General features: G+C 45.8%; 1 protein-coding gene across 1 annotated transcript in view; it reads left to right on the plus strand.

Annotated features, from left to right (window-relative positions):
• The window catches only part of LOC111144949 (LIM domain binding 3), a 57,226-nt gene extending 40,289 nt beyond the window's left edge, over positions 1-16,937 (plus strand). Inside the window, exons 10-14 of the mRNA XM_022499569.1 lie at positions 3,021-3,417; positions 4,564-4,744; positions 5,339-5,459; positions 10,673-10,788; positions 16,644-16,937. Of these exons, the coding sequence (XP_022355277.1) occupies positions 3,021-3,417; positions 4,564-4,744; positions 5,339-5,459; positions 10,673-10,788; positions 16,644-16,733 (905 nt within the window). The 3' untranslated portion in view covers positions 16,734-16,937. The remainder of the gene's footprint in view (positions 1-3,020; positions 3,418-4,563; positions 4,745-5,338; positions 5,460-10,672; positions 10,789-16,643) is intronic.
• The last annotated feature ends 3,256 nt before the right edge of the window (positions 16,938-20,193 follow it).

A 20,193-nucleotide genomic window follows, 5' to 3' on the forward strand; every position in this document is an offset into this window, starting at 1 on the left:
CCGATTTGGAAGGGATGTGCTAAAGCCTGTTTGGCTGCCTAGGGAGTGGTTAAGCAGGGGATCTGGAGTTGAGTCCGGCTGCCCGAGCTCCCTAACTTTCCAGTAATCACTTAGACTCACCAAGCTTCAGTTCTCCACCTGTAAAATGGGCTAGAAAATATCTCTGCCTCTCTGGCTTGCGGTGAGATTTACATGCAGTAATACACGTAAAGAGCCGGCCTGGGAAAGCCATCAGTACCAGGTAGCCACTGTGCTGATGAGGGCAGCACCGTTCAATAAAAATAAATTTTCTAGTTAGTCACATTTTTAAAGGAAAAGGAAGCAGGTGAAAATAATATTACCACATTTTATTTATCAGTATATTCAAAACATCATTTCAATTTATATTCAATATAAAATAATGATTAATGAGATATTTATATTCTCTTCTTGTGCTAAGCCCTGAAATCTGGTGTGTATTTTCCATTTATAGCACTTCTCAGTTTGGATTAGCCACATTTCAAGTGCTTACTGCCTCCTAGGGCTGTGCACTGGCACAGGATTAGGGCTTCGTTCTTAATCCCTTTCAGTAGAGATTCCCCCACTTTAGAAAAAAAAAAGCAGGGGGCAAAATCTTGCTTAGAACCCCATTATATATAACAGAGAGGGATGAAGCTGCTCTGAAGATCTGCTAGATGACCTCTCCCCACACCCTTCCCTGGTGGCGTTCCCCTCATCACCCCTGCCCCAGCACTTTGAGATGCTCTGCTCTGGGCACTTGGCTGCTATGCAAGGTTGTTAGGAAGGGGGGCAACACGCAGAATCTGGGCTTCACAGATTTGCACAGTGCATGCATCATGTCTCCCCAGGAGGTCCCCACCACTCCTTTGGAGGCAGACAGGGGCATCATACTTTCTACCACTGGTGATAGACTCACTCAGTCCCAGGTTATCTGATTTCAGGGCATCACATCTCCCTTCCCCACCCCCAACATCCCACAGTTTCCCTGGACGGGTTCCCTCAGGTGACCATCAGGCAGTAAGCTGAGCTGACAGTTCACCCAGACCCTGAGACCCAGAAGTCACCACCCTCACTAACGTGAAATGATGCATGCACTGTGCCAGGCACTAGGCTGAACACTTTATTTTTCTTGTCCCCTTGAAACCTCATAACCATCCTGTGAGGCACTAAGAATTATTAATGCCGTTTTTAAAAAAGGACATTCAGGCCCAGAGACGGTAAGGACCTTGTCCAAGGACACACAGCCAGGATGTAGGGCTGGGACTTGAACCTAGGGCTCTCGATGGCTATGCTACATGCCAGAGCATGGGACCTCCTCCAAGTTGATTGTTACTCCTCAATGACGTGGTGCACCAAGATTTTCTGGAATTAGACTTGTATTCTTTATAGAGGCAGCTTGGGGTAATAGAATGGTTTTGGACACTCACTCTGCCACTTACTGGCTCTGTCTGAGCCTCAGTGACCTCAACCGTAAAGAGGACTAAACCAGATGACTTGTTATGTGCCAAGCCTGCTCCCTTAATAAGTGAGAAGAAGATTGATTCCTTCTGGAGAGGGTTTTACTTTTAGGAGCCAGCATCACTCCCAACATGGCTCCAAGGCAGGGCTGTGGAGGATTTTACCCCTTCCCCTTTCAATAACACAGGCCTGCCCCCTCCCTCCCAGCACTGGGGTTCCTGTGTTACCCAGCACTGAGGGGCCAATCATCTGGGAGTAGAACAATAGAATTGGAACAGCATGCCACAGACCACCCAAGGTGGGCCCGGAGAACCAGGTGGGAGAGACCAAAGGCCAGGTGGGGAACTTTAGCCCTGAGGAAGACCTTCCTTTCTTGGCTGGAAGATGAGGGGGGCTGTGTCAGCACCCCTCAACATAGTCCATCCACCTAAGCAGGCTCAGGAATGGAGGCAGGCTGCCCCAACTTGCTTCCCAGGATGGGAGGAATGAAGCCTCTTTTCAGAGGCACAGACTGTGAGCTGAGGTGAGGCTTCTGGAGCCTCCCTGGCTAGAAGAGGAAGCCGGCTGGAATGTGTGTGCAGGATCCCCAGCGGGAGGGCCACAGAACTTGGAGACCTAGGTTTTGAGAGTCCATGCCTCAGAAGGCTTTGGGTGAGCAGCTGCCGTGCCCCTTTGTGTTGTCTCCGAAAAAGGGTTTTAGCTCTGGGAGAGCTGGAGGAAGGGGTTCTGGAATTGAGGCAGTGTATTCTCCTGCATTCTTTCATGGTAATTTCACATGCTCTCAGACATACTGTGTTTCCCCCAAAGTGGTGTAGGGGAGCATGGGCCTTCCAGAGTCAGCCACAGACTGAGGGAGCAGTGAGACCTGGGCCTTGTCTACCCAATATCTCTGCCCAGGTTCCCTCTGAATGGCTCTCTCAAGACCCCCACCCCAATCAAACCAAGGGGAAATTTCCCCCAGCAAATGAAGCTACAGTGTTTCTCAAGAAAATGATTGGAGCTAAATGTGAAACCTGAACCCAAAAACCCAATTGCCCCATCATCTACTTTGTCCCCAAGCCTGGACTAGGGCCACGTTCAGCAAACACATGTGAGAGAGGCATTGTGGATGTCAAATCCCTGGTCAGAGTGCAGCTGAAAGCATCTTCCAGTCAAGGCCAAGTCTGACCCCCTCCCACCCCCTTCCCGGCCCAGGGGACCCAGATATGAGACTTGCCTGGCACGCCTGCCACCCCCATTCCCTGTCTTTTGCAGGCTTCTGGAAGCCCAGGCCTGGCTGGGCCCCACCCCACACAGCTGCAGATATTTATAGTTCTGTCCCTTTCCCAGCCCTGTCCAGGCTCCCGAGGGCTCTGCTCTGGTTGCTCTTTATCTCCCTTGGCTCCTTGCTGCAAACTCAAATCTGGGGCATCAAGAAGTTCAGGAACATGTCTTCCATCAAAATTGGAACTGTACTGCTCTAATATTAAAGTCACCTTTTACAGTTTTCTGGCTGGGCATGGGGGAAATTGGGGGAAATGAATCCCTGATACATTTTTCTTTGGCTGTTTTTGGCTTTGCAGTGCCGGTGTCCACGTACAGCCCATCCCCAGGGGCCAATTATAGTCCAGCTCCCTACACCCCCTCGCCTGCCCCCACCTACTCCCCTTCCCCGGCTCCAAGCTACACCCCCTCACCAGCCCCAAGCTATAACCCTGCCCCCTCAGCGGCCTACAGCGGGGGCCCTGTGGAGTCTGCCAGCCGTCCCCCATGGGTGTCAGATGACAGCTTCTCTCAGAAGTTTGCCCCGAGCAAGAGTACCACCTCCATCAGCAAGCAAACCCTGCCCCGAGGGACCCCTGCCTACACCCCTGCGGGGCCCCAAGTGTCTCCCCTGGCCAGGGGCATCGTTCAGCGGGCTGAGCGTTTCCCAGCCAGCAGCCGGACTCCGCTCTGTGGCCACTGTAATAACGTCATCAGGTATGGTCCCGCTGCGCCATGGAGCTGGCGCTCTGGGAGCCTGGGCGGGGGCGGGGGGTGCTTGTGCACCATCTGAACCCTGCGGTGGGGCAGGGGGTGAGAGGGAGGGCAGGGATAGGGAGAAGGCTTTCTACTGGGCAGCCTCAGGCTCCTCTGGCTTGCCACCTAGTCTGACCCTCTTTGAGCTTTGGCTTCCATACCTATGAGACAGCCACTTCCCTCAGGAGTCAGGAGAATTCCATGAGGTAAGTGGATGAAGCTCCCAGCACGGTGCCTGGTGCCAGGACCTCCCCCTTGGGCTAAGGCCGGGTTCTGGGAATCACAGGTCTTGTTGTTGGGTTTATTGGGCGTGTTGCAAGCTGGCTGACAGGGCTAGTTTTGACCCAGCTTTCGTTTAGGGTTCCTTCTGGGTCTTCCACACACAGGCCAGTGCTGCTCAGGGCTTTGGTGAGCATCTGCCACCCTAAAAGGGAAACAAGTCATTTCATGGATGTAGGTGACACTCGTTTGGACATAGTATGTTTACAGGATATGTGTGTTGGGGAGGAGGGCGTATACATGCAATAAATATACTTTTACTTAAAAACAAAGTAACACATGCTCATTAGAGAATAATTAGAGAGTTCAGAAAAGTAAAAATTAAGATGTACAACATTTCCTCATAGTCCCACTGCTCTGACTGCCAACCTGGATCTGCGCTACCCTAGCTATACTAGCACTATGGCCTTGAACCACTTACCTCTCTGTGCCTCAGTTTCCTAATCTGAAAGTGGGCACCATAATCCTACTTCTTAGGATTGTTGTAAGCACCAAACAAGCTAATACATGCATTTCTTCTTAAATAGTGCCAGGCACAGAGTAAACACTCAGTAAATGGCAGCCATTGGCATGGTCGTCTTGGCTCTTCTTGTTACAACTGACCGGATAGCCTATAATACACTTTCCTCGTCCCCTGCTGGTAGATATTTGAGTTGCTTCCCTGTTTCTCTTTAGTGTTATTGATGCAACAATGAATATCTTTTTGTGTAGAGTTTAGCTGAATTTCACATTAGTTCATTAGAAGGGTTACAAAAGTGTTGGGGGTTCTGAAACACTGGGCCTTGAGCTTTTGGGCCTGCCTTAAGATGCCATTCTCTGCTTCTCCAGGGGCCCCTTTCTGGTAGCCATGGGCCGTTCCTGGCACCCAGAAGAGTTCAACTGTGCCTATTGCAAGACCTCCCTGGCGGACATGTGCTTCGTAGAGGAACAGAACAATGTGTACTGTGAGCGCTGTTACGAGCAGTTCTTTGCCCCAATCTGTGCCAAGTGCAACACCAAAATCATGGGGGTAAGTCCTCTGACTCTTATCTCTTCCCCAACCAATCTCTCTCCCTCTCCAAGATTGTGGGGCCCCATTAAGAAGCCAAGAAGTGGCTGCTAACAGAGAAAGAACAACTATCTATCCTATAAGGGACTTGGTTTGCCACCAGTGAACCAGGGAGCAAATGAACTTGGAGAGAGAGATGATGACTTGTCTGGACCACACAGCTTGAAGTGTTGGTGGAGCTTCTGCAAAGCAAGTTATCACTTCATAGACTGACCTTGCCATGCACCCACATGTGGCCTTGACCCCTGCATGCTCCTAGTAAAGCGACGTAATCAGCAGCTTTGATGGGAGGGTTCAGAATCACAGATAATGTAACCACCTCTCTGATGATTTTGACACAGAACATGGCACCCAGCAGGTGCTACCTGAGGGCGAACTCCTCTGCCTCCCTCCCTGGGCCTTTCCTCAGTACGTCCAAGGCCCACCTCCTGAGCTCTTCTGCCCTGCTCCCTGTTGGGGTGCTCCAGCAGTAGCCAGGGCCCAGTGAGGAAGAGGGGGCCCAACTTCCTCTTTGTCCTGAACCTTTGTGACCTGAGTGGAGGCTCTTTCCCCTAGGAAGTGATGCATGCGCTGAAACAGACATGGCATACCACCTGTTTCGTCTGCGCAGCTTGCAAAAAACCCTTCGGGAACAGCCTCTTCCACATGGAAGATGGGGAGCCCTACTGTGAGAAAGGTAGGACCACTATGCTATGGAGGGGGCCCCACGGTCTGGGAGAAAGGGGCAGGTACAGGAAAGTCCTGCCTGTGTCCATTCACATGGAACCATCAGGAGTCTCCAAATGACAGAGTCATACTTTCCTGGGTGGGGGCTGGGTCGATAGCCTTTTTAAAAGTTTTTTATACGTTCGATCTCTGTTCCCTTCCCTGCACCAAATATGTGGATCACAGGCTGGCATCTTGTAACCACTTGGGAAACCTTTCAGATGAGTTTGATCTGGAGTCTGAAAAGGCTTTGGCTTTGGACTTTGTCTTCGGTTCTATTCCAGGCTCCACCTTGGGCTGGCTTTGTAACCCTGAGCGAATGTTTAAACTTGTCTGAGCTCACTTCCCTCATGTGTACAAAGGGACATATGAACACTGGCCTCACGAGCAGGTGTTTAACCAGAGAAAATGTGTAAAGAATCAAACATGTGAAAGTCCCTTTCCCTGCTCCTCTGATGTTCCTTCAGAATCCTGTGACCCCCGCCCCGTCTGAATTCAGAGTTTCTCTGTTCCTCAAAATGCTACATTTTACCTTGGAACTTGGAGTAAATTATAAATTTTGAAGACAAAGCACTCTATTAGAGAATCAGGTGTCCTAGCTAATTAGCCACTTCCTCACTCATTTATTCATAGACTACTTCTCTTTTTCTTTAAAGATTTATTTATTTATTTTAGAGAGAGAGAATACATGCACGAGTAGGGGGAGGAGTAGAGGAGGAGGGGGAGGAGTGGAGGAGGAGGGGGAGAGAGAGAGGAACAAGCAGACTCCTTGGGGGATCCAGACGTGGGGCTCGATCTCATGATTCTGAGATCATGACCTGAGCCAAAATCAAGAGTCAGGGGTGCCTGGGTGGCTCAGATGGTTAAGTGTCTGCTTTTGGCTCAGGTCATGATCCCAGGGTCCTGGGATGGAGCCCAACATCGGCTTCCTGCTCAGCAGGGAGCCTGCTTCTCTACTGCTCCCCCTGCTTGTGCTCTCTCACTCTCTGTCAAATAAATAAATAAAATCTTAAAAAAAAAATTGAGAGTCAGATGCTCAACTGACTGAGCCACCCAGGGGCTCCCATAGACTGCCTTTTTCAGAAAAGGATTTGAGGCATTGTCCAACAAAGTTACCATAGATAGGAAGGTTAAGGTCATAGAACTAGCACCAAATAGAAGAAGGAAAAGCAAGCATGTTGATTATGAAGAATAACAGAGCAACAGTGAATGGGCAGCAAGTCTGAGGGCAAAAAGAGAAACACAGTAAGTTAGTGTACTTTAAAATTGGAAAGGAGAAAACATTCCAGTTCCTCCAGGGGAAAAGCAAAGCTAACTAAACTATTCTCCCCTGACAACAGATTATGAAAGAAAAATTTCTTGAGTTCTTATATATGGATGAGATCTCTTCCCAGCTCTTATTAATTGAATGATTTAGTTACTTGGTCACTCCGTGCCTCAGTTTCCATATCTGTAAAAGGGAGAAGATAAGCATCTCTATTCCTTTCTTGTGAGTGTATAGTGATAATTGTTAGATAATTAGCAGATAATTAGCAGATAATTGATAGATGTGTGTTCGTGCCAATACAAATTGTTATTACTGGGGCACCTGGGTGGCTCAGTCAATTAAGCATCTGACTGTTGGTTTCAGCTCAGTTCATGATCACAGGGTCATGAGATGGAGCCCCATGTCAGGCTGATCACCTGGGGATCACCTGGGAAACTTTAAAGATATAGAAGATCAGTTCCCAGATGTTCAGATGCAGAATTTCATCACCCTACCCCCACCCGTATGATTCTATATTCAGTTAAGTTTGAGAATTGAGGCATGATCCTAAGACCAGCAATATCAGGATCACAGAAACACAGATCTTTGGGCCCCACCCCAGATGCGCCAAATCAGAAACTCTGAGGGGGTGGGGCCCAGCAGTCTGTGTTTTAGGGAACCCTCAAGATGATTCTAATGTTTGAAGATCCACTGCTCTCCGAAAGCACTAAGCCCTTTTTCAACAGAAAGTAACTGTGATTTGATGGATAGAAACCCTTTTACAACAGCAATAAAATCCATTAAATACAGGGTACAAATTCAACTTGGGGCATAAGAGAGTTAGTCAAAGAAAATTATAAAGACCTAATAGAAGAAATAAAGTAAGAAATAAATACATGAGGAACTAGGTTATATTCATGGTGGGAAAGGCCCATGCACAAACTTAATTGCAATTATATTCTCATTTTTTTTGATAAATGATGAAATATGTGAACTTTTAAAAAAATGTATTAGGGGGGCGCCTGGGTGGCTCAGTGGGTTGAGCCTCTGCCTTCGGCTCAGGTCATGGTCTCAGCGTCCTGGGATTGAGCCCCACATTGGGCTCTCTGCTCTGCGGGGAGTCTGCTTACCCCCCTCTCTCTGCGTGTCTCTCTGCCTACTTGTGATATCTCTCTCTTTCTCTCTGTTAAATAAATAAATAAAATCTTTAAAAAAAAATGTATTAGGGTCAAGACCAGTGCTACCAAATTTTAAAACAAGGTGGCAGTTCCCCAGATCATACAGAATCAAGTATAAAACAGAAAAAACAATCAGCAGGCAAGACTAGACATTCTAGGGGTGCCTGGGTGGCTCAGTTGTTAAGTGTCTGCCTTCAGCTCAAGTCATGATCCCAGGGTCCTAGGATTGAACCCTGCATCAGGTTCCCTGCTCTGCAGGGAAGCCTGTTCCTTTTCCACTCCCCCTGCTGTGTTCCTTCTCTCACTGTGTCTCTCTCTGTCAAAAAAATAAATAAAATCTTAAAAAAAAAAAAAGACTAGACATTCTATTGTAAGAGTTTAATGTTAGGCTGCACAGCAAAAGAAGGAATCAGTATTTAGTAAGGTTTTCTTAACCATTTCTTTGTTTTTCCATTTATCATTCATCCATCAAATCTGTGCCAATTCCTCTGAAAGACACTGAGCATTAGAAGTGGGTCTCTGCCCTCAAAAACCTCAGGCAGACACATCATCCTGGGATATGCCAACACATAAATGGATAGTTAAGAGATATTGACTAAATGAATGAATGAATGGAGTGAGAAGGCAGGGAAGCCCAAGAGAAGCTCTCAGGAAGGCCATCTCTTGGTTAGGGTGGAGGATGAGGATTTCCCAGAAGGAAGTCCTGGCCCACTGGATCACAGGTAGACAAAGTGGGGAGGGTTTTCCAAGCCCAGGACCTGGTTCATACACAGGCATGAGGTAGATGAGAGAGTCCAGGGCAGGAGGAAACTATAACATATAAGGAGAGAGAAGTCAGAAGTGGGATTCAAGGCTTGCCCTCCCACGGAGATGGGGTAGCCTATGGCCCTGTTTCTCACCCACACAAGTTCCTACAGAGCACTGAGTGAACCATAAACCTGCTCTAAACTTGTAGAGGAACCAGAATGATGTTTTTAGTTCTGGTGAGAAATTAAGGGTTCTGTCAGAGATGGGCTTCACAGACCATGACACAGAGAACAGCATTTGCATGACAAACCATAATTAAACACAAAAGGGGAAACCGTACATTGGAAAATATATCCAAGAGATATAACTTATCAAAGCTCAATGGCAAAGAGATAACAAGACCACGTGAAGTCGTGGAAAGAGGATGAACTTTGGAATCCATGAGGCGGGCTCCTTCCTGCCAGGTGACAGAAACTCAACAGCCAGTTTCCTCATCTTTAAAGTGGGAATAATATTTCTTCACAAAGCTGCTGTGAAGATTACACAGGAAACTTAGAAAAGCACTAGTATTGGACTGGTGCCAAGTAGGCGCTGGACTCACGTTTCCTTCTCTCCTTCCGTCATTTATAAAGACATGCAAATAAGAGCCAAGATTTTTGAGTTTTTGTGCCAAGTACATTCACATACGTTATCTTACTGAATCACTACAACAACCCCACGACTTAGGTCCTGTAGTTACTTCCTTTCTATAGAGGAGAAAATGGAGACACTGAGAAGTTAGGTGACTTGCCCCAAGTAGGAACAATTCACAAACAGAGCTTGAACTTGAGCTCAGTGCTTTTGTTCTTCAGAACCCAAGTACATAACCCCCCCATGGCACACTGCCTCTCAGCATGTGGTCTAAGACGGGGAGCAGGCATGCTGTCCACAAGCAGAAACATGGAAGTTGCAAGGAGAAGCCAACTGTGGTAGAGCTGTGGAGAGACAAGTACACTTGTAGGGGAATGAAGGCTTCGTAAGAGACATCAAACATCTCTCAAAGAATCTGGAAGAGTTCTCCACTGAGGACAGTAGACCTGCTTACCCCTGGGGCCCAGATGAGACAGTTGGAGCTGGGACCCAGCCTGCTCAGCTGTGTGTCTCAGCTGTATGACTCTGGCGAGCCTCAGTTTTCTTATCCACAAAATAAAACACACATAAAACAGAAAAATAATTACAGTTCAATCTTGGAGGGGTTTTTTGAAGATTGAGTTCATTCATTGATTTGTTGATTCACTGGTTCATCTATTCCCTCATTCATCCCACATGTATGTGTTGGGTACTAACTCGTGTGCCAGGCACTGTGTTGAGGGTGGCAAGAAAACTAGTACATACAAATCCACAGACCATGACATTGAGATTCTAGTAAAGAATACCATCTATGCGAGAATGCTTGGTGAACTGTAAAGCATTATACAAGCAATACATGGTATTATTATCTCTTTGGTGAGGGAGGGAGGGGGACACGTCTTAACATAGTAGCTCAGATATTGTTTCCAGTAGTAAAAATTTGTTATCAACACAAATGCCCAATGAGAGAAGAATTGCCAAGCAAAGAACATACTATATAACTCCTAAAAATGTTAAGAGCTCTCCTTTCAAGCTATCTGGAAATATTATTTTTTTCTTCTTTTTGGGATTGGTCTGTTTGGGCTGTAAAAGCAGAGGAGAAAATCACCCTGTAGAAAGTTAATGACAGATGTGGAGAGTGTTTGCAAATCAAACCAGCACAGAGTGATAACTAAGCCTGAATCCATAGACCACCCGTGCAAATTATTGAAAAGAAAAAAAACCACAATCATATAGCTGAGCATTTTGTCTGCAAGACAACAAGTAAACCAGTTAGATCATATCCACTGCCCCTGCTCAGTGATTTGTGGTGTGATGTCATTGTTATGGCATCAGGTTGGTGTGTCCAGGATGCTTCTCCCAGCCTGCCTGGATGCCTGGTCCTCATTCTGCCTTTCATTTCAGACTACGTCAATCTGTTCAGCACCAAGTGTCATGGCTGTGATTTCCCCGTGGAGGCCGGTGACAAGTTTATTGAAGCCCTGGGACACACCTGGCATGACACCTGCTTCATCTGCGCAGTATGTGATTAGCTGGGGCTGGGGGTTCTGACTTTCTGAGAAGGGGCGAGAGGGACCCAGTGGGGCCAGGTGATCAACTGTCTACATCCCTTTCAACTCTGGTGCTCTGATATTCTGATCATTTTTAAAAGCTGGCGAGTACCATAGTGTCTGGATATGTCACAGTCAAGCCAAGTTTATTACTAATAATTACTTCTAAACCAGTGTGGATTTTGTTACTCTCCATTTCACTAAGGAAAAGAGTACTCTCCCAGGATCTGTCATACCAGCAGCTTGCCTCACTAGCAATGCTCTCCATCATTGGAAGCAGTGAATAATAAAGCAGGGGGGTTTCCTCTGATTATAAGTTGCTTTAAATGTGATGAAGTGTTTCAAGGATTTTCCCCAAAATTTGCACCAAGAAACACTAGTTTGGAGATTTTTGACTCATTCTATGAAAGGCTGAGATAGGGCTTCTTTTGATAGACTCTTTAGGAATCTGGGCTATCATTTTATTTTCTAAATGGTCTTGTTCTTGATACATAGTTGCCAGAGATAAGCCCTACATAACTGTTAACCATGTGCCATCTATTTCTTCCAAACAGCCAAGTCGTTTTTCCCATGAAATTGGCATTTTCCTTATGAGGGCTTCGGGTTGGGGAGGGGACACAGCAATGAGTTCACTGACATTAAGACTCTGCCTTACATCTAGGAAATATTCATCCCTGAGAAAGGCCTGTGATGTGAGTCTGCAATTGACTGAATTTATTTGGGAAAATTAATGTGCTGCTACCACTTTTGTTTTGTTTTGTTTTGTTTTGTGTTTTGTTTTGTTTTGTTTTACAAGTGCTGCTCAAGGTAAAGTGTGGCCATGTGTCAAATATCCATGCAGTTTCCACTTGAACCATTTTGATAGGCTTATAATAGAGGAAACACACATCGTAAAGTTTACAGCAATACACATCAGTGTCTACACTACTCCCACACTCCACGGTGCGTAGAGTGCACTGTGTTGACTCTGAGTGTGAGTTTGCCAGGTCTGCTGTAACAATGGACCAAAACCCGGTGGCTTCAACAACTGAAATGGACTGTCTCATAGCTTTGGAGGCTAGAAGTCCACAGCGGGGCCATGCGTTCTCCCTGAGCTTTGGGTGGTTCCCAGCAATCAAGAAATCCGATGTTTCTTGAATTGTAGTGGCAGAACTTCAGTCTCGGGCTCCGTGGTCCCCTGGCAGCCTGTCCTATGTGTGTCTGTGTTTCTGCATGGCACCATCTTCTGTGTGTGTCTGTCTCTATGTGCTTCTCCTTTTCTTTTTCTTTTTTTTTTTTTAAGGTTTTTATTTATTTATTGGAGAGAGTGAGACAGGGATAGTGAGAGAGGGCAGGAGCAGGGAAGAGAGGGAGAAACAGGTTACCCGCTGAGTGGGGAGGCCCGGTGCGGGACTCAAGCCCAAGACTCCGGGATCATGACCTGAGCTGAAGGCATTCGCTTAACCAACTGAGGCACCCAGGCACCCAGCTTCTCCTTTTCTTATAAGAACACTGGTCCTATTGGATTAATGACCTCATCTTAACTTACACCTTAATTATATCTGCAAAGATCCTGCTTCCAAAGAAGGTCATTGGTGTGTCCCTGTGCCAAGTAGATTGAAGGTACAGGGAGTATCTTCCAGCATATGAATTTGGGGGAGGAAACAACACAATTCAATCTAAACACTCCAATTTTCTAGCTTTTGGAATAGATTTTCTAATTGCCTCTTAGGGTCCTTTGAGTACATCAGGTCCTTCCCTCTGAAAAGGGACAGCAATGTGAATATACTGGCTTTCCGGTTGTCTCCCACAGAGCCATGGCTCAGCAAGGCACATAGGGCCCTCTGACCCCTGCATTCAAGCCGTGGCTTGTCTAATCCTAAGACACTGCCTGCAAGTCTGGTTGCCCGACTTCTAGAAGGACCCAAGATACTTGGAAAAGGTCCAGGGCAGACTGTGGCACAGAAGGCCTGTTCTCTAAGGGCGGGCTGATGAGAGGTGTGTGTCACATGGAGAGGGTACCATGGAAAAGGTGAGCATGGGTCTGCTCCCTTGAGCTCACTGAGTTTGGCTGAGAGTCACAGTGGCACAAATCCCAGAGAGAGAGAACAGAAGAAGCAATAAAGCATAGGCCAAGATTATAAATAAGTTCTGGCAAGGTGTGAGAGACCCATAGCACTGCGAAAGGGTCTATGCAGAGAAACCAGGCAAGTCCTGTCCTTTGGAGAATCGGCATGGTGAATCATCATGTCTTCCTCCAAAGTGGCCCTGTGTGGCACTCACTGCCCTGTTAAGATACAGTGAAGTGGAACATGGTTTTGGTTTTAATTTTTGGAAAGCAATCTTTTGATTGGAAAACTGATGGTTGGGGGGGAGGGGAGTCCTTTTCCATCACTTTTTATTTCTTTTTTTTTTTTTAAGATTATATTTATTTGTCAGAGAAACAGCATAGTAGGGAGAGCAGCAGGTAGAGGGAGAAACAGACTCCTGCTGAACAAGGAGTCAGATGCGGGACTCGATCCTAGGACCCTGGGATGCTTAACTGGCTGAGCCACCAGGCGTCCCATCATCACTTTATATTTCTAAATCATCTTTGATGCGTATATTTTCTTATAATTAAAAAAAAAAAAAGTAAGAAAGGAAAATCAGAACTAGCTCTCCCAGCTGATGAGCTGTTTTCCCGTCAGTTAGATCTCAGGAGAACACATAACTTTAGGCGAATTCAGTTTACCAAATATTGCTTGAGTTTGGAGGACATAAGAGTATCCCACGGGGCACCTGGGTGGCTCAGTGGGTTAAGCCTCTGCCTTCGGCTCGGGTCATGATCTCAGGGTCCTGGGAGCGAGCCCTACATAGGGCTCTCTGCTCAGTGGGGACCCTGCTTCCCCTTCTCTCTGCCTGCCTCTCTGCCTACTTGTGATCTCTCTCTGTCAGATAAATAAATAAAAAATCTAAAAAAAAAAAAGAAAAAAAAGTATCCCAGAACAAATCTCTACCTTCAAGGAGTTTGGAATCTTGAAAGGAAACAAAGTTGATATTTATAAGCGATTAAAGAATAGAACAAGATAGCCTCTCTAAAGTCCCAAGCACATGAATTGATGGCTGAGATGGAGCCCCGAGGTGGCTCAGTCAGTTAAGTGTCCAACTCTTGATTTCAGCTTGGGTCATCTCAGGGTCTTGAGATGGAGCCCCGTATCGGGGTCTGTGGTGAGCATGGAGTCTGCTTAAGATTACCTTTTCCTCCTCCTCTGCCCCTCGCTACTTGTTCTCTCTTTCTAAAAAAATAAAAATAAAAATAAAAAATAATAATAAAATGATGGTTGAGAAGGGCTGTGTGGGTTGGGGTGAGGGGTTAAGCTCCTATCTGGCTTTGGCACTTGAGTTCCAATGGAAAAGATGTGGGGCCTATCTTTAGTGGGTAGTGGATAAAGTGGCCCCTCTTTTCCTTTAAGTCTTGTTGGGTCTCCAACCCTTCCCCACTGGTGTGGGTATCAGGAGGGGAAGGCAGCAGTCCTAGTGGCTCCTTCAGCTGGCCGATGTCCTTGTCTCCCAGCACCATCCATGACTCCTTCCCACCCAGGCCCTGATGACACTTGACCACGGAGCCTGGGGCTTGAACTATCCCTGTTGTGCCTGAGTAGTCTGGAGGCCTCTACCAGGAAGCCACCATGTATCCCACATAGAGTCTCTTAGCCCAGGACACTGAACACAACCTTTCTGTGATGTTTTCTGCCCTCAGCTCCATCTTATCAATGAGCCACCATCTTATCAATGAGCCACCCCTGAGGATCTGGCCCTTGCTGACTTCTGGGCCTTTAGTCTCCCAATATACTCTCCAACTTATCCCACAGTTCTTACAAGTAACCAGCACTGTCCCAGACTAGGCAGAGCCCCAGATGTTGACAGGCAGCTCCTTGACAACTCACTCCAGAGCTGCCTTTCTATCTCCATGAAACCCATCCTCACTGTTGGATCTTGGGCTTGTCTCCACATCTTCACCAGCAGCTTGAGGCCACCCCAAGAGCCTGGTTACACTCAACATCACTGCCTCCACCTGGGATGTTTCTGGTCACTTTTTTACACCATTGTTTCCCAGGGCCCGTTATCAACCCTGGGTAATCCCGAGTATTACATTCTCAACTGGCCCACGAGGGACCACTGTGATGCCACTTTTCTTTCCAGCTGTCTTCGAGTGGTCACATGCTCACAGAGCTAAGCTCATCTCAAGAGGATGATTTCTTTATCTTCATGCCTTCTGTATATGGGAACTCTACCTGCTGCCCTTCTCCTCCTCCTTCTTCTCTTTTAATGGGGGGACAGGCAGAGAGAGAGAGAGAGAGAAAGAGAGAGGGAGGGAGAATCTTAAGGAGGCTCCACACCCAGTGTGGAGTTCAACATGGGGCTTGATCTCACGACCCTGAGATCATGACATGACATGAAATCAAGAGTTGGATGCTTCACTGACTGAGCCATCCAGGTGCCCCTACTTGCATGTCTTCTGATGTCCATGTCCTGGGTGTGAGGCCTACTTCTTCTGTTCAGTGCTGTCTATGACCCTGGGGCCCATCCCAGCCAAACTGACTTCCCAGCTAACTCTGACACCTTGGCCTATTGCCCACCCAGGGCCAGCCTATGTACTGGTAGTCCAATAAACTTGGAGGATACCTCAATACAAGTCCTGTAAGCCCAGAACAATTTTAAGTAAGCATAGCCCCTCTCTGCAGTGTGGTGAGTGGAAGATGAGCTAGAGCTGGAGTCTTGCAGACCTGGACACCAAGTCCCAGCTCTACAACTTTCTAGGTCTCTGACTTAAGCGACACACTCAGCTCTGTGAACTGCAGTTTTCCCTTATGAAATGGGGACAAGTCATACCTTCCTATAACTTTTTGTGGGGATTAAATGAGATCACGTGTATAGAGTGTCTGGCCTCCCGCTTCACCCACAGTAGCCTCAACATACGTGACTGAGCTTTCTTCTCTCTGTGATGTCTCCATCTTCAAACTGCACTCACATGTTGTCATCATGGGGACATATCAATTTGCCTCTTTTTTCTTTCATATAATGTCTCCCTGCAACGCTTTTCCATATTGGATTGATTGTTTTCATGGTGGCATTCCATTGGAGAATGTACTGTAGGAATCTACTTAGTCATCTCCCTGTAGAGAGGCATTTTGGTGATTTTCAGTTTTGGCTTGAGCACACATTGTTCCTTGCAATAGTTTCTGCAGGATGAACCCCTCCCAGGTGGTACTGGGCAGGCACATCTTTACAGTTCCTCTCTGGTATTGTCACACCCCCTACACAAGGCTGAGCTGATTCACCAAGCTGTGTCCTTAGCAGTGCATGAGTAGGCATTGTTGAGTGTTGATTGGTACTTTTTTTTTTGTCTTTTTGCTTTTTAGCTAGTCTTCTAAGGTTAAAGGTAACATGTGATTGAAGGTTTTTTTTGTTTGTTTGTTTTATTTATTTTGTTAGACTAATAGATACCTAGGGGTCTCTCATGGAGGCTTTAATTTATTTTTCCTTTGAATATTAGTGAGGATAATCTTTTCTGATATGTTTTGTTAGTTTCCTAATGGTATTTTCTTGGATGTTAATCACCCCCGTGGATATTGACTCATGGTTTTGTACTGGTTTCTTGTAAACTTTGGATAGCATTGATCGATCATCTTCATCTTATGTATTTTTTTGTGTGTTCCATCTCATTTCATTTGAGTTTAGTTCTGTGTTCCTCTTTGGGAGTCTTAAATGTTATGTAGTTCGACTGTCTACTCTGCTTACATCATTAAGCATTTGTGGTGGTGAGAGCTAGGCCCCGCCTCATGCCTGTCTGTCCTCTGTCCCAGGTCTGCCACGTGAATCTGGAGGGGCAGCCTTTCTACTCCAAGAAGGACAGACCCCTGTGCAAGAAGCACGCACACGCCATCAACGTGTAGGGAGCCCGGAGCGTCTGATGCGGACAGGCCGGGAGCCGCTCCTGCCGCTGGCAACAAAGGATTCAAGGAGGCTGATGTTTCTTTTGGGGGAAAGGGGGAAGACAGGAAGCTACTGAGCCCTTTTGAAGTATAATTTTAGTCCTTCCTTCTGCACACAGATCGTGTATTTGCATAGTTCAGACTAGAAGCCAAATGAAGATTCCTCAACCAAGCTAGTAATTAATCCAAGGCTGGAGTGGTAATTCAAATGTTCAGAACAGAATTCTAAGAACTCCAAAGTGAAAAACAAAAAAAGTCATGTTCTCGAAGTGACACCCTTCCCTGAGGTCACCAGAGCAGTGACAGAGCTCAGGGTGCTGTTGGAGACTCTGGAGCGTGCTGTGGAGTTCTCTAGAGCTTGTCTGGCAAGCAGACCCAAGTGTCAAACAGTACTCGCTGTGGGGTATTTTTAGAGCCATAGCTGAGGGCTTGTTAGCTGAGACCAATTGGGCTTTCCTCGCCAAAAAAGGAAGTGTTATTCCGTTACTAGCGTCACGGAGCCACCTCTGCGCATCAGACTTCAGACCTGGAACAGAGTTGAGCGTTCGGAGGGAGTCCAGGCGTCTAGGAGGTGCCTTCTGGGAGCTGCGGGGCGGTTGACAGGGCTTTAGGAAGGGCTCTGGCTCACGTCTAAGACATCCTATGTCCCCAGAAGGTTGAGCTCCTTTTTGAATTGTGATGGGAAAGTGGAATTGGGTTTTTCCAGTTTTGCTTTGCTGTGTGTGAGAGGAGATTTTAAAGCGACTCTGGGTTGCGTCTAGCCTTTGTTTTGCTTTATGAAGTTCTTGAGCATGAATGTCCAGGCTTATGCATGTTTTTCTCTCCCAATCCTGGGACGGCTCACTTATGAAGTCTTCCTCAGCACCCCTTCCCCCAACAGGCGTGATGATCTGTGGACAAGAAGAGAGAGACAGTGTCTGAAACAGGATGGCAGACTAGGCTGGGAATATGCCCGAACTCTGCATGGGGAGAGGAGCCTTACTTTCTGCCAGCCTCAGTAAGAATGCCAGTGTTGGCAGCACCTCCCACCTCAGACCTGCACCACGCTTCTCAAGGGTTCCTTTCAGTGCAGTGCAGTGATTACGTGCCGGGGTGTCAACTGTTGGGAGGAGAAGAGGGACTGATACGGTACTCATTTGCCATTCAGGCCCTGGCAATGGATGAGCTGAGTTGATCTAGAACTTGTTTAAGCACTTATTGAAATAGTCTTGGGTCTTCAAACTTCTTTGAACATTAGTGATAGTTTGAGTTAAGTAAGCATTTTCAAGCTGTTAGGTGACAAAGAGAAAAGCTTAGTTTCTGAGCCTGGAAATGGTACATTCTCTTTCCCTTCAGGAAGCACTGTTATTATGCTCATGGAACAAGGCATGGAAGCAGGCAGTCTGAGGGGGAGTTTTTCACTTGAACACAATAGTTAGGCACTCTTCCAACTCACTGCTACTCTCTCCTCACTCCTGTTTTGGATTTTTCTCTTTGCATGTTTTACGAGAATACATTAGAACATTTTTTTTCTTCTGAGAACTGAGGCTTCCAGGGGACTGTCTTTCTCCCTGAGTGTGTTCCTTCTCCTTGAGGGAGAAAGAAGCAGCAGGATGCGGCCCTAGCAGGAGGCCCGTGTTTTTTTTCCAAGGGTGAAGCTGTGTCTCGTACATAATTGTACTCTTGCCACCGGGCCCTTCTTTACCTGTGGTGCAGTAAGAAAGTGAATCTAAAGTACCAGACAGTAGAATCTGCTGGGAGTGACTGGAGATTTTTCAGGAGTTGCAAACAAGTACCTTGGAGCATTCTGTTATTTTTGGAAAGTTCAAATATATAGGGATAAGGAGGTTGTTGGTTGTACAGAAAAGCTCTAGACAGGTTTTCTCTTAAAGCAAAAATGAAAACAAAAACACGTTTTCAGGGACTGGTCTAGAGGAAAGGAAAAACAGTTCCCAAGGGTTAAGTTTCCAAAAATATCTTTTAAAGGGGGTTAGGCGCAAATGGACGCACACATGCCTGTGCGATCATTAAAAAAGTACATGATCATTAAAAAGAAAAGTGAAGCATCTCGAAGAAGGACTTCATCATGGTCATTTACTGAATCGGTTTTTCTACATCTCAGAGAGAGTGAGTGTCGATTCTGAGGGACTCTTTAATTTACCGAAACACACACACAAAAACCATTTTAAAGGTAGTAGGAGAAGAGGATAGTTTTGAATATGGGGTTCCCTCGGTGTTTGCAAGTTTGGCGTAGCTTTGAGGATAAGGTTGTATCTATTTCAAGTTAACATCAGGACTGTCCTAGGACACCAAACAATTTCTAATAGTTCCTGGTGGGGAGTACACTTTGGATCTATAGTTCTGGTGTCCTCATTTTTGACGTTTATTTAACACTTATAAACACTTATAAACTTTTTGCAATGGAGTGATTTATGTCTGCAGTGTTTGTGTTAGGAATCTAGCTTTTATAATGTTAGCTTTTCAACTCAGGTACTTTTGCTTTGGGATTTTTTTTTTTCAAGATTTCAAAAGTGGAAAGTAGTGTGATAGAGGTGTGCACAAAAATATTTTGCATGTTTGTTTGGTTTGGGTTTTTTGTTTGTTTTTTTTTTTGCCTGTGTGAATTCTACTTTTTAGCCCAATAAAACCTAAAAAAGGATGAGCAAATACAGATTTTTCTGTGTAAAGTTTTTTCACATGACACCAAAACTAGATTATTTCCATACAGATGAAAAAAAAGTTTAAGGCAAAACAAAATGTCCTACGGAGAAGAAGCACAAATAACTCACTTGCTCTGTTTGGGTGTGTGGTTCAACAGCAGTTTAATTGCTTTGTTTAAACAGACAAGGATATGTGAATAATACAAATGTTTTGCATACAAAGGGAATTTACCAGGTAAATAATAAAGTGAAGACCAGGCTTTGCCTTTTCTTTTTGGAAAAGTTTATTTATTTAGCTACTAGGTGATTAAATATTTTGGATTTATTTATTTTTATTCTGTTCTAAATGGCTTCATTTCCAGAAAAGTTGGTATATTTTCTTCCATGCCTTTGTTTTGAAATAAGCTCAGAGAAAAACCCTCTAATGGCACTTTTTTTCTTTTTTAGTAAGGAAGGCCCTTCTGAGGATACTATGCTTAACGAAACCAATTCCCTCTTTGTTAAGGTATTCTGTTTCCAGGCATTATTTGAAAAGAAAGAGAAAATGTTTATAATTTATTTTATTTTTTTAGTACCTCAAACAGATTTTGAAAGAGCTGTGCGATTGCAAGAAGGAATAAGATATTATTTTAGCACTTTTCAAAGCTGTAGCAATTTAGATGGAGAAAAAGAAAAAAAAAAGGAGTCTCATAGAGTCATAGAAGTAAAGTTGGAAGGAATCTAAGAAATCCCCTGGGCACTTTCCAGATGTGGAAACCGAGAAAGGGGAAATAGCTTACCAG

This window comes from Enhydra lutris, unplaced genomic scaffold (assembly GCF_002288905.1).
Source record: "Enhydra lutris kenyoni isolate GAN:26980312 unplaced genomic scaffold, ASM228890v2 scaffoldscaffold12, whole genome shotgun sequence".
NCBI lineage: Eukaryota > Metazoa > Chordata > Mammalia > Carnivora > Mustelidae > Enhydra > Enhydra lutris.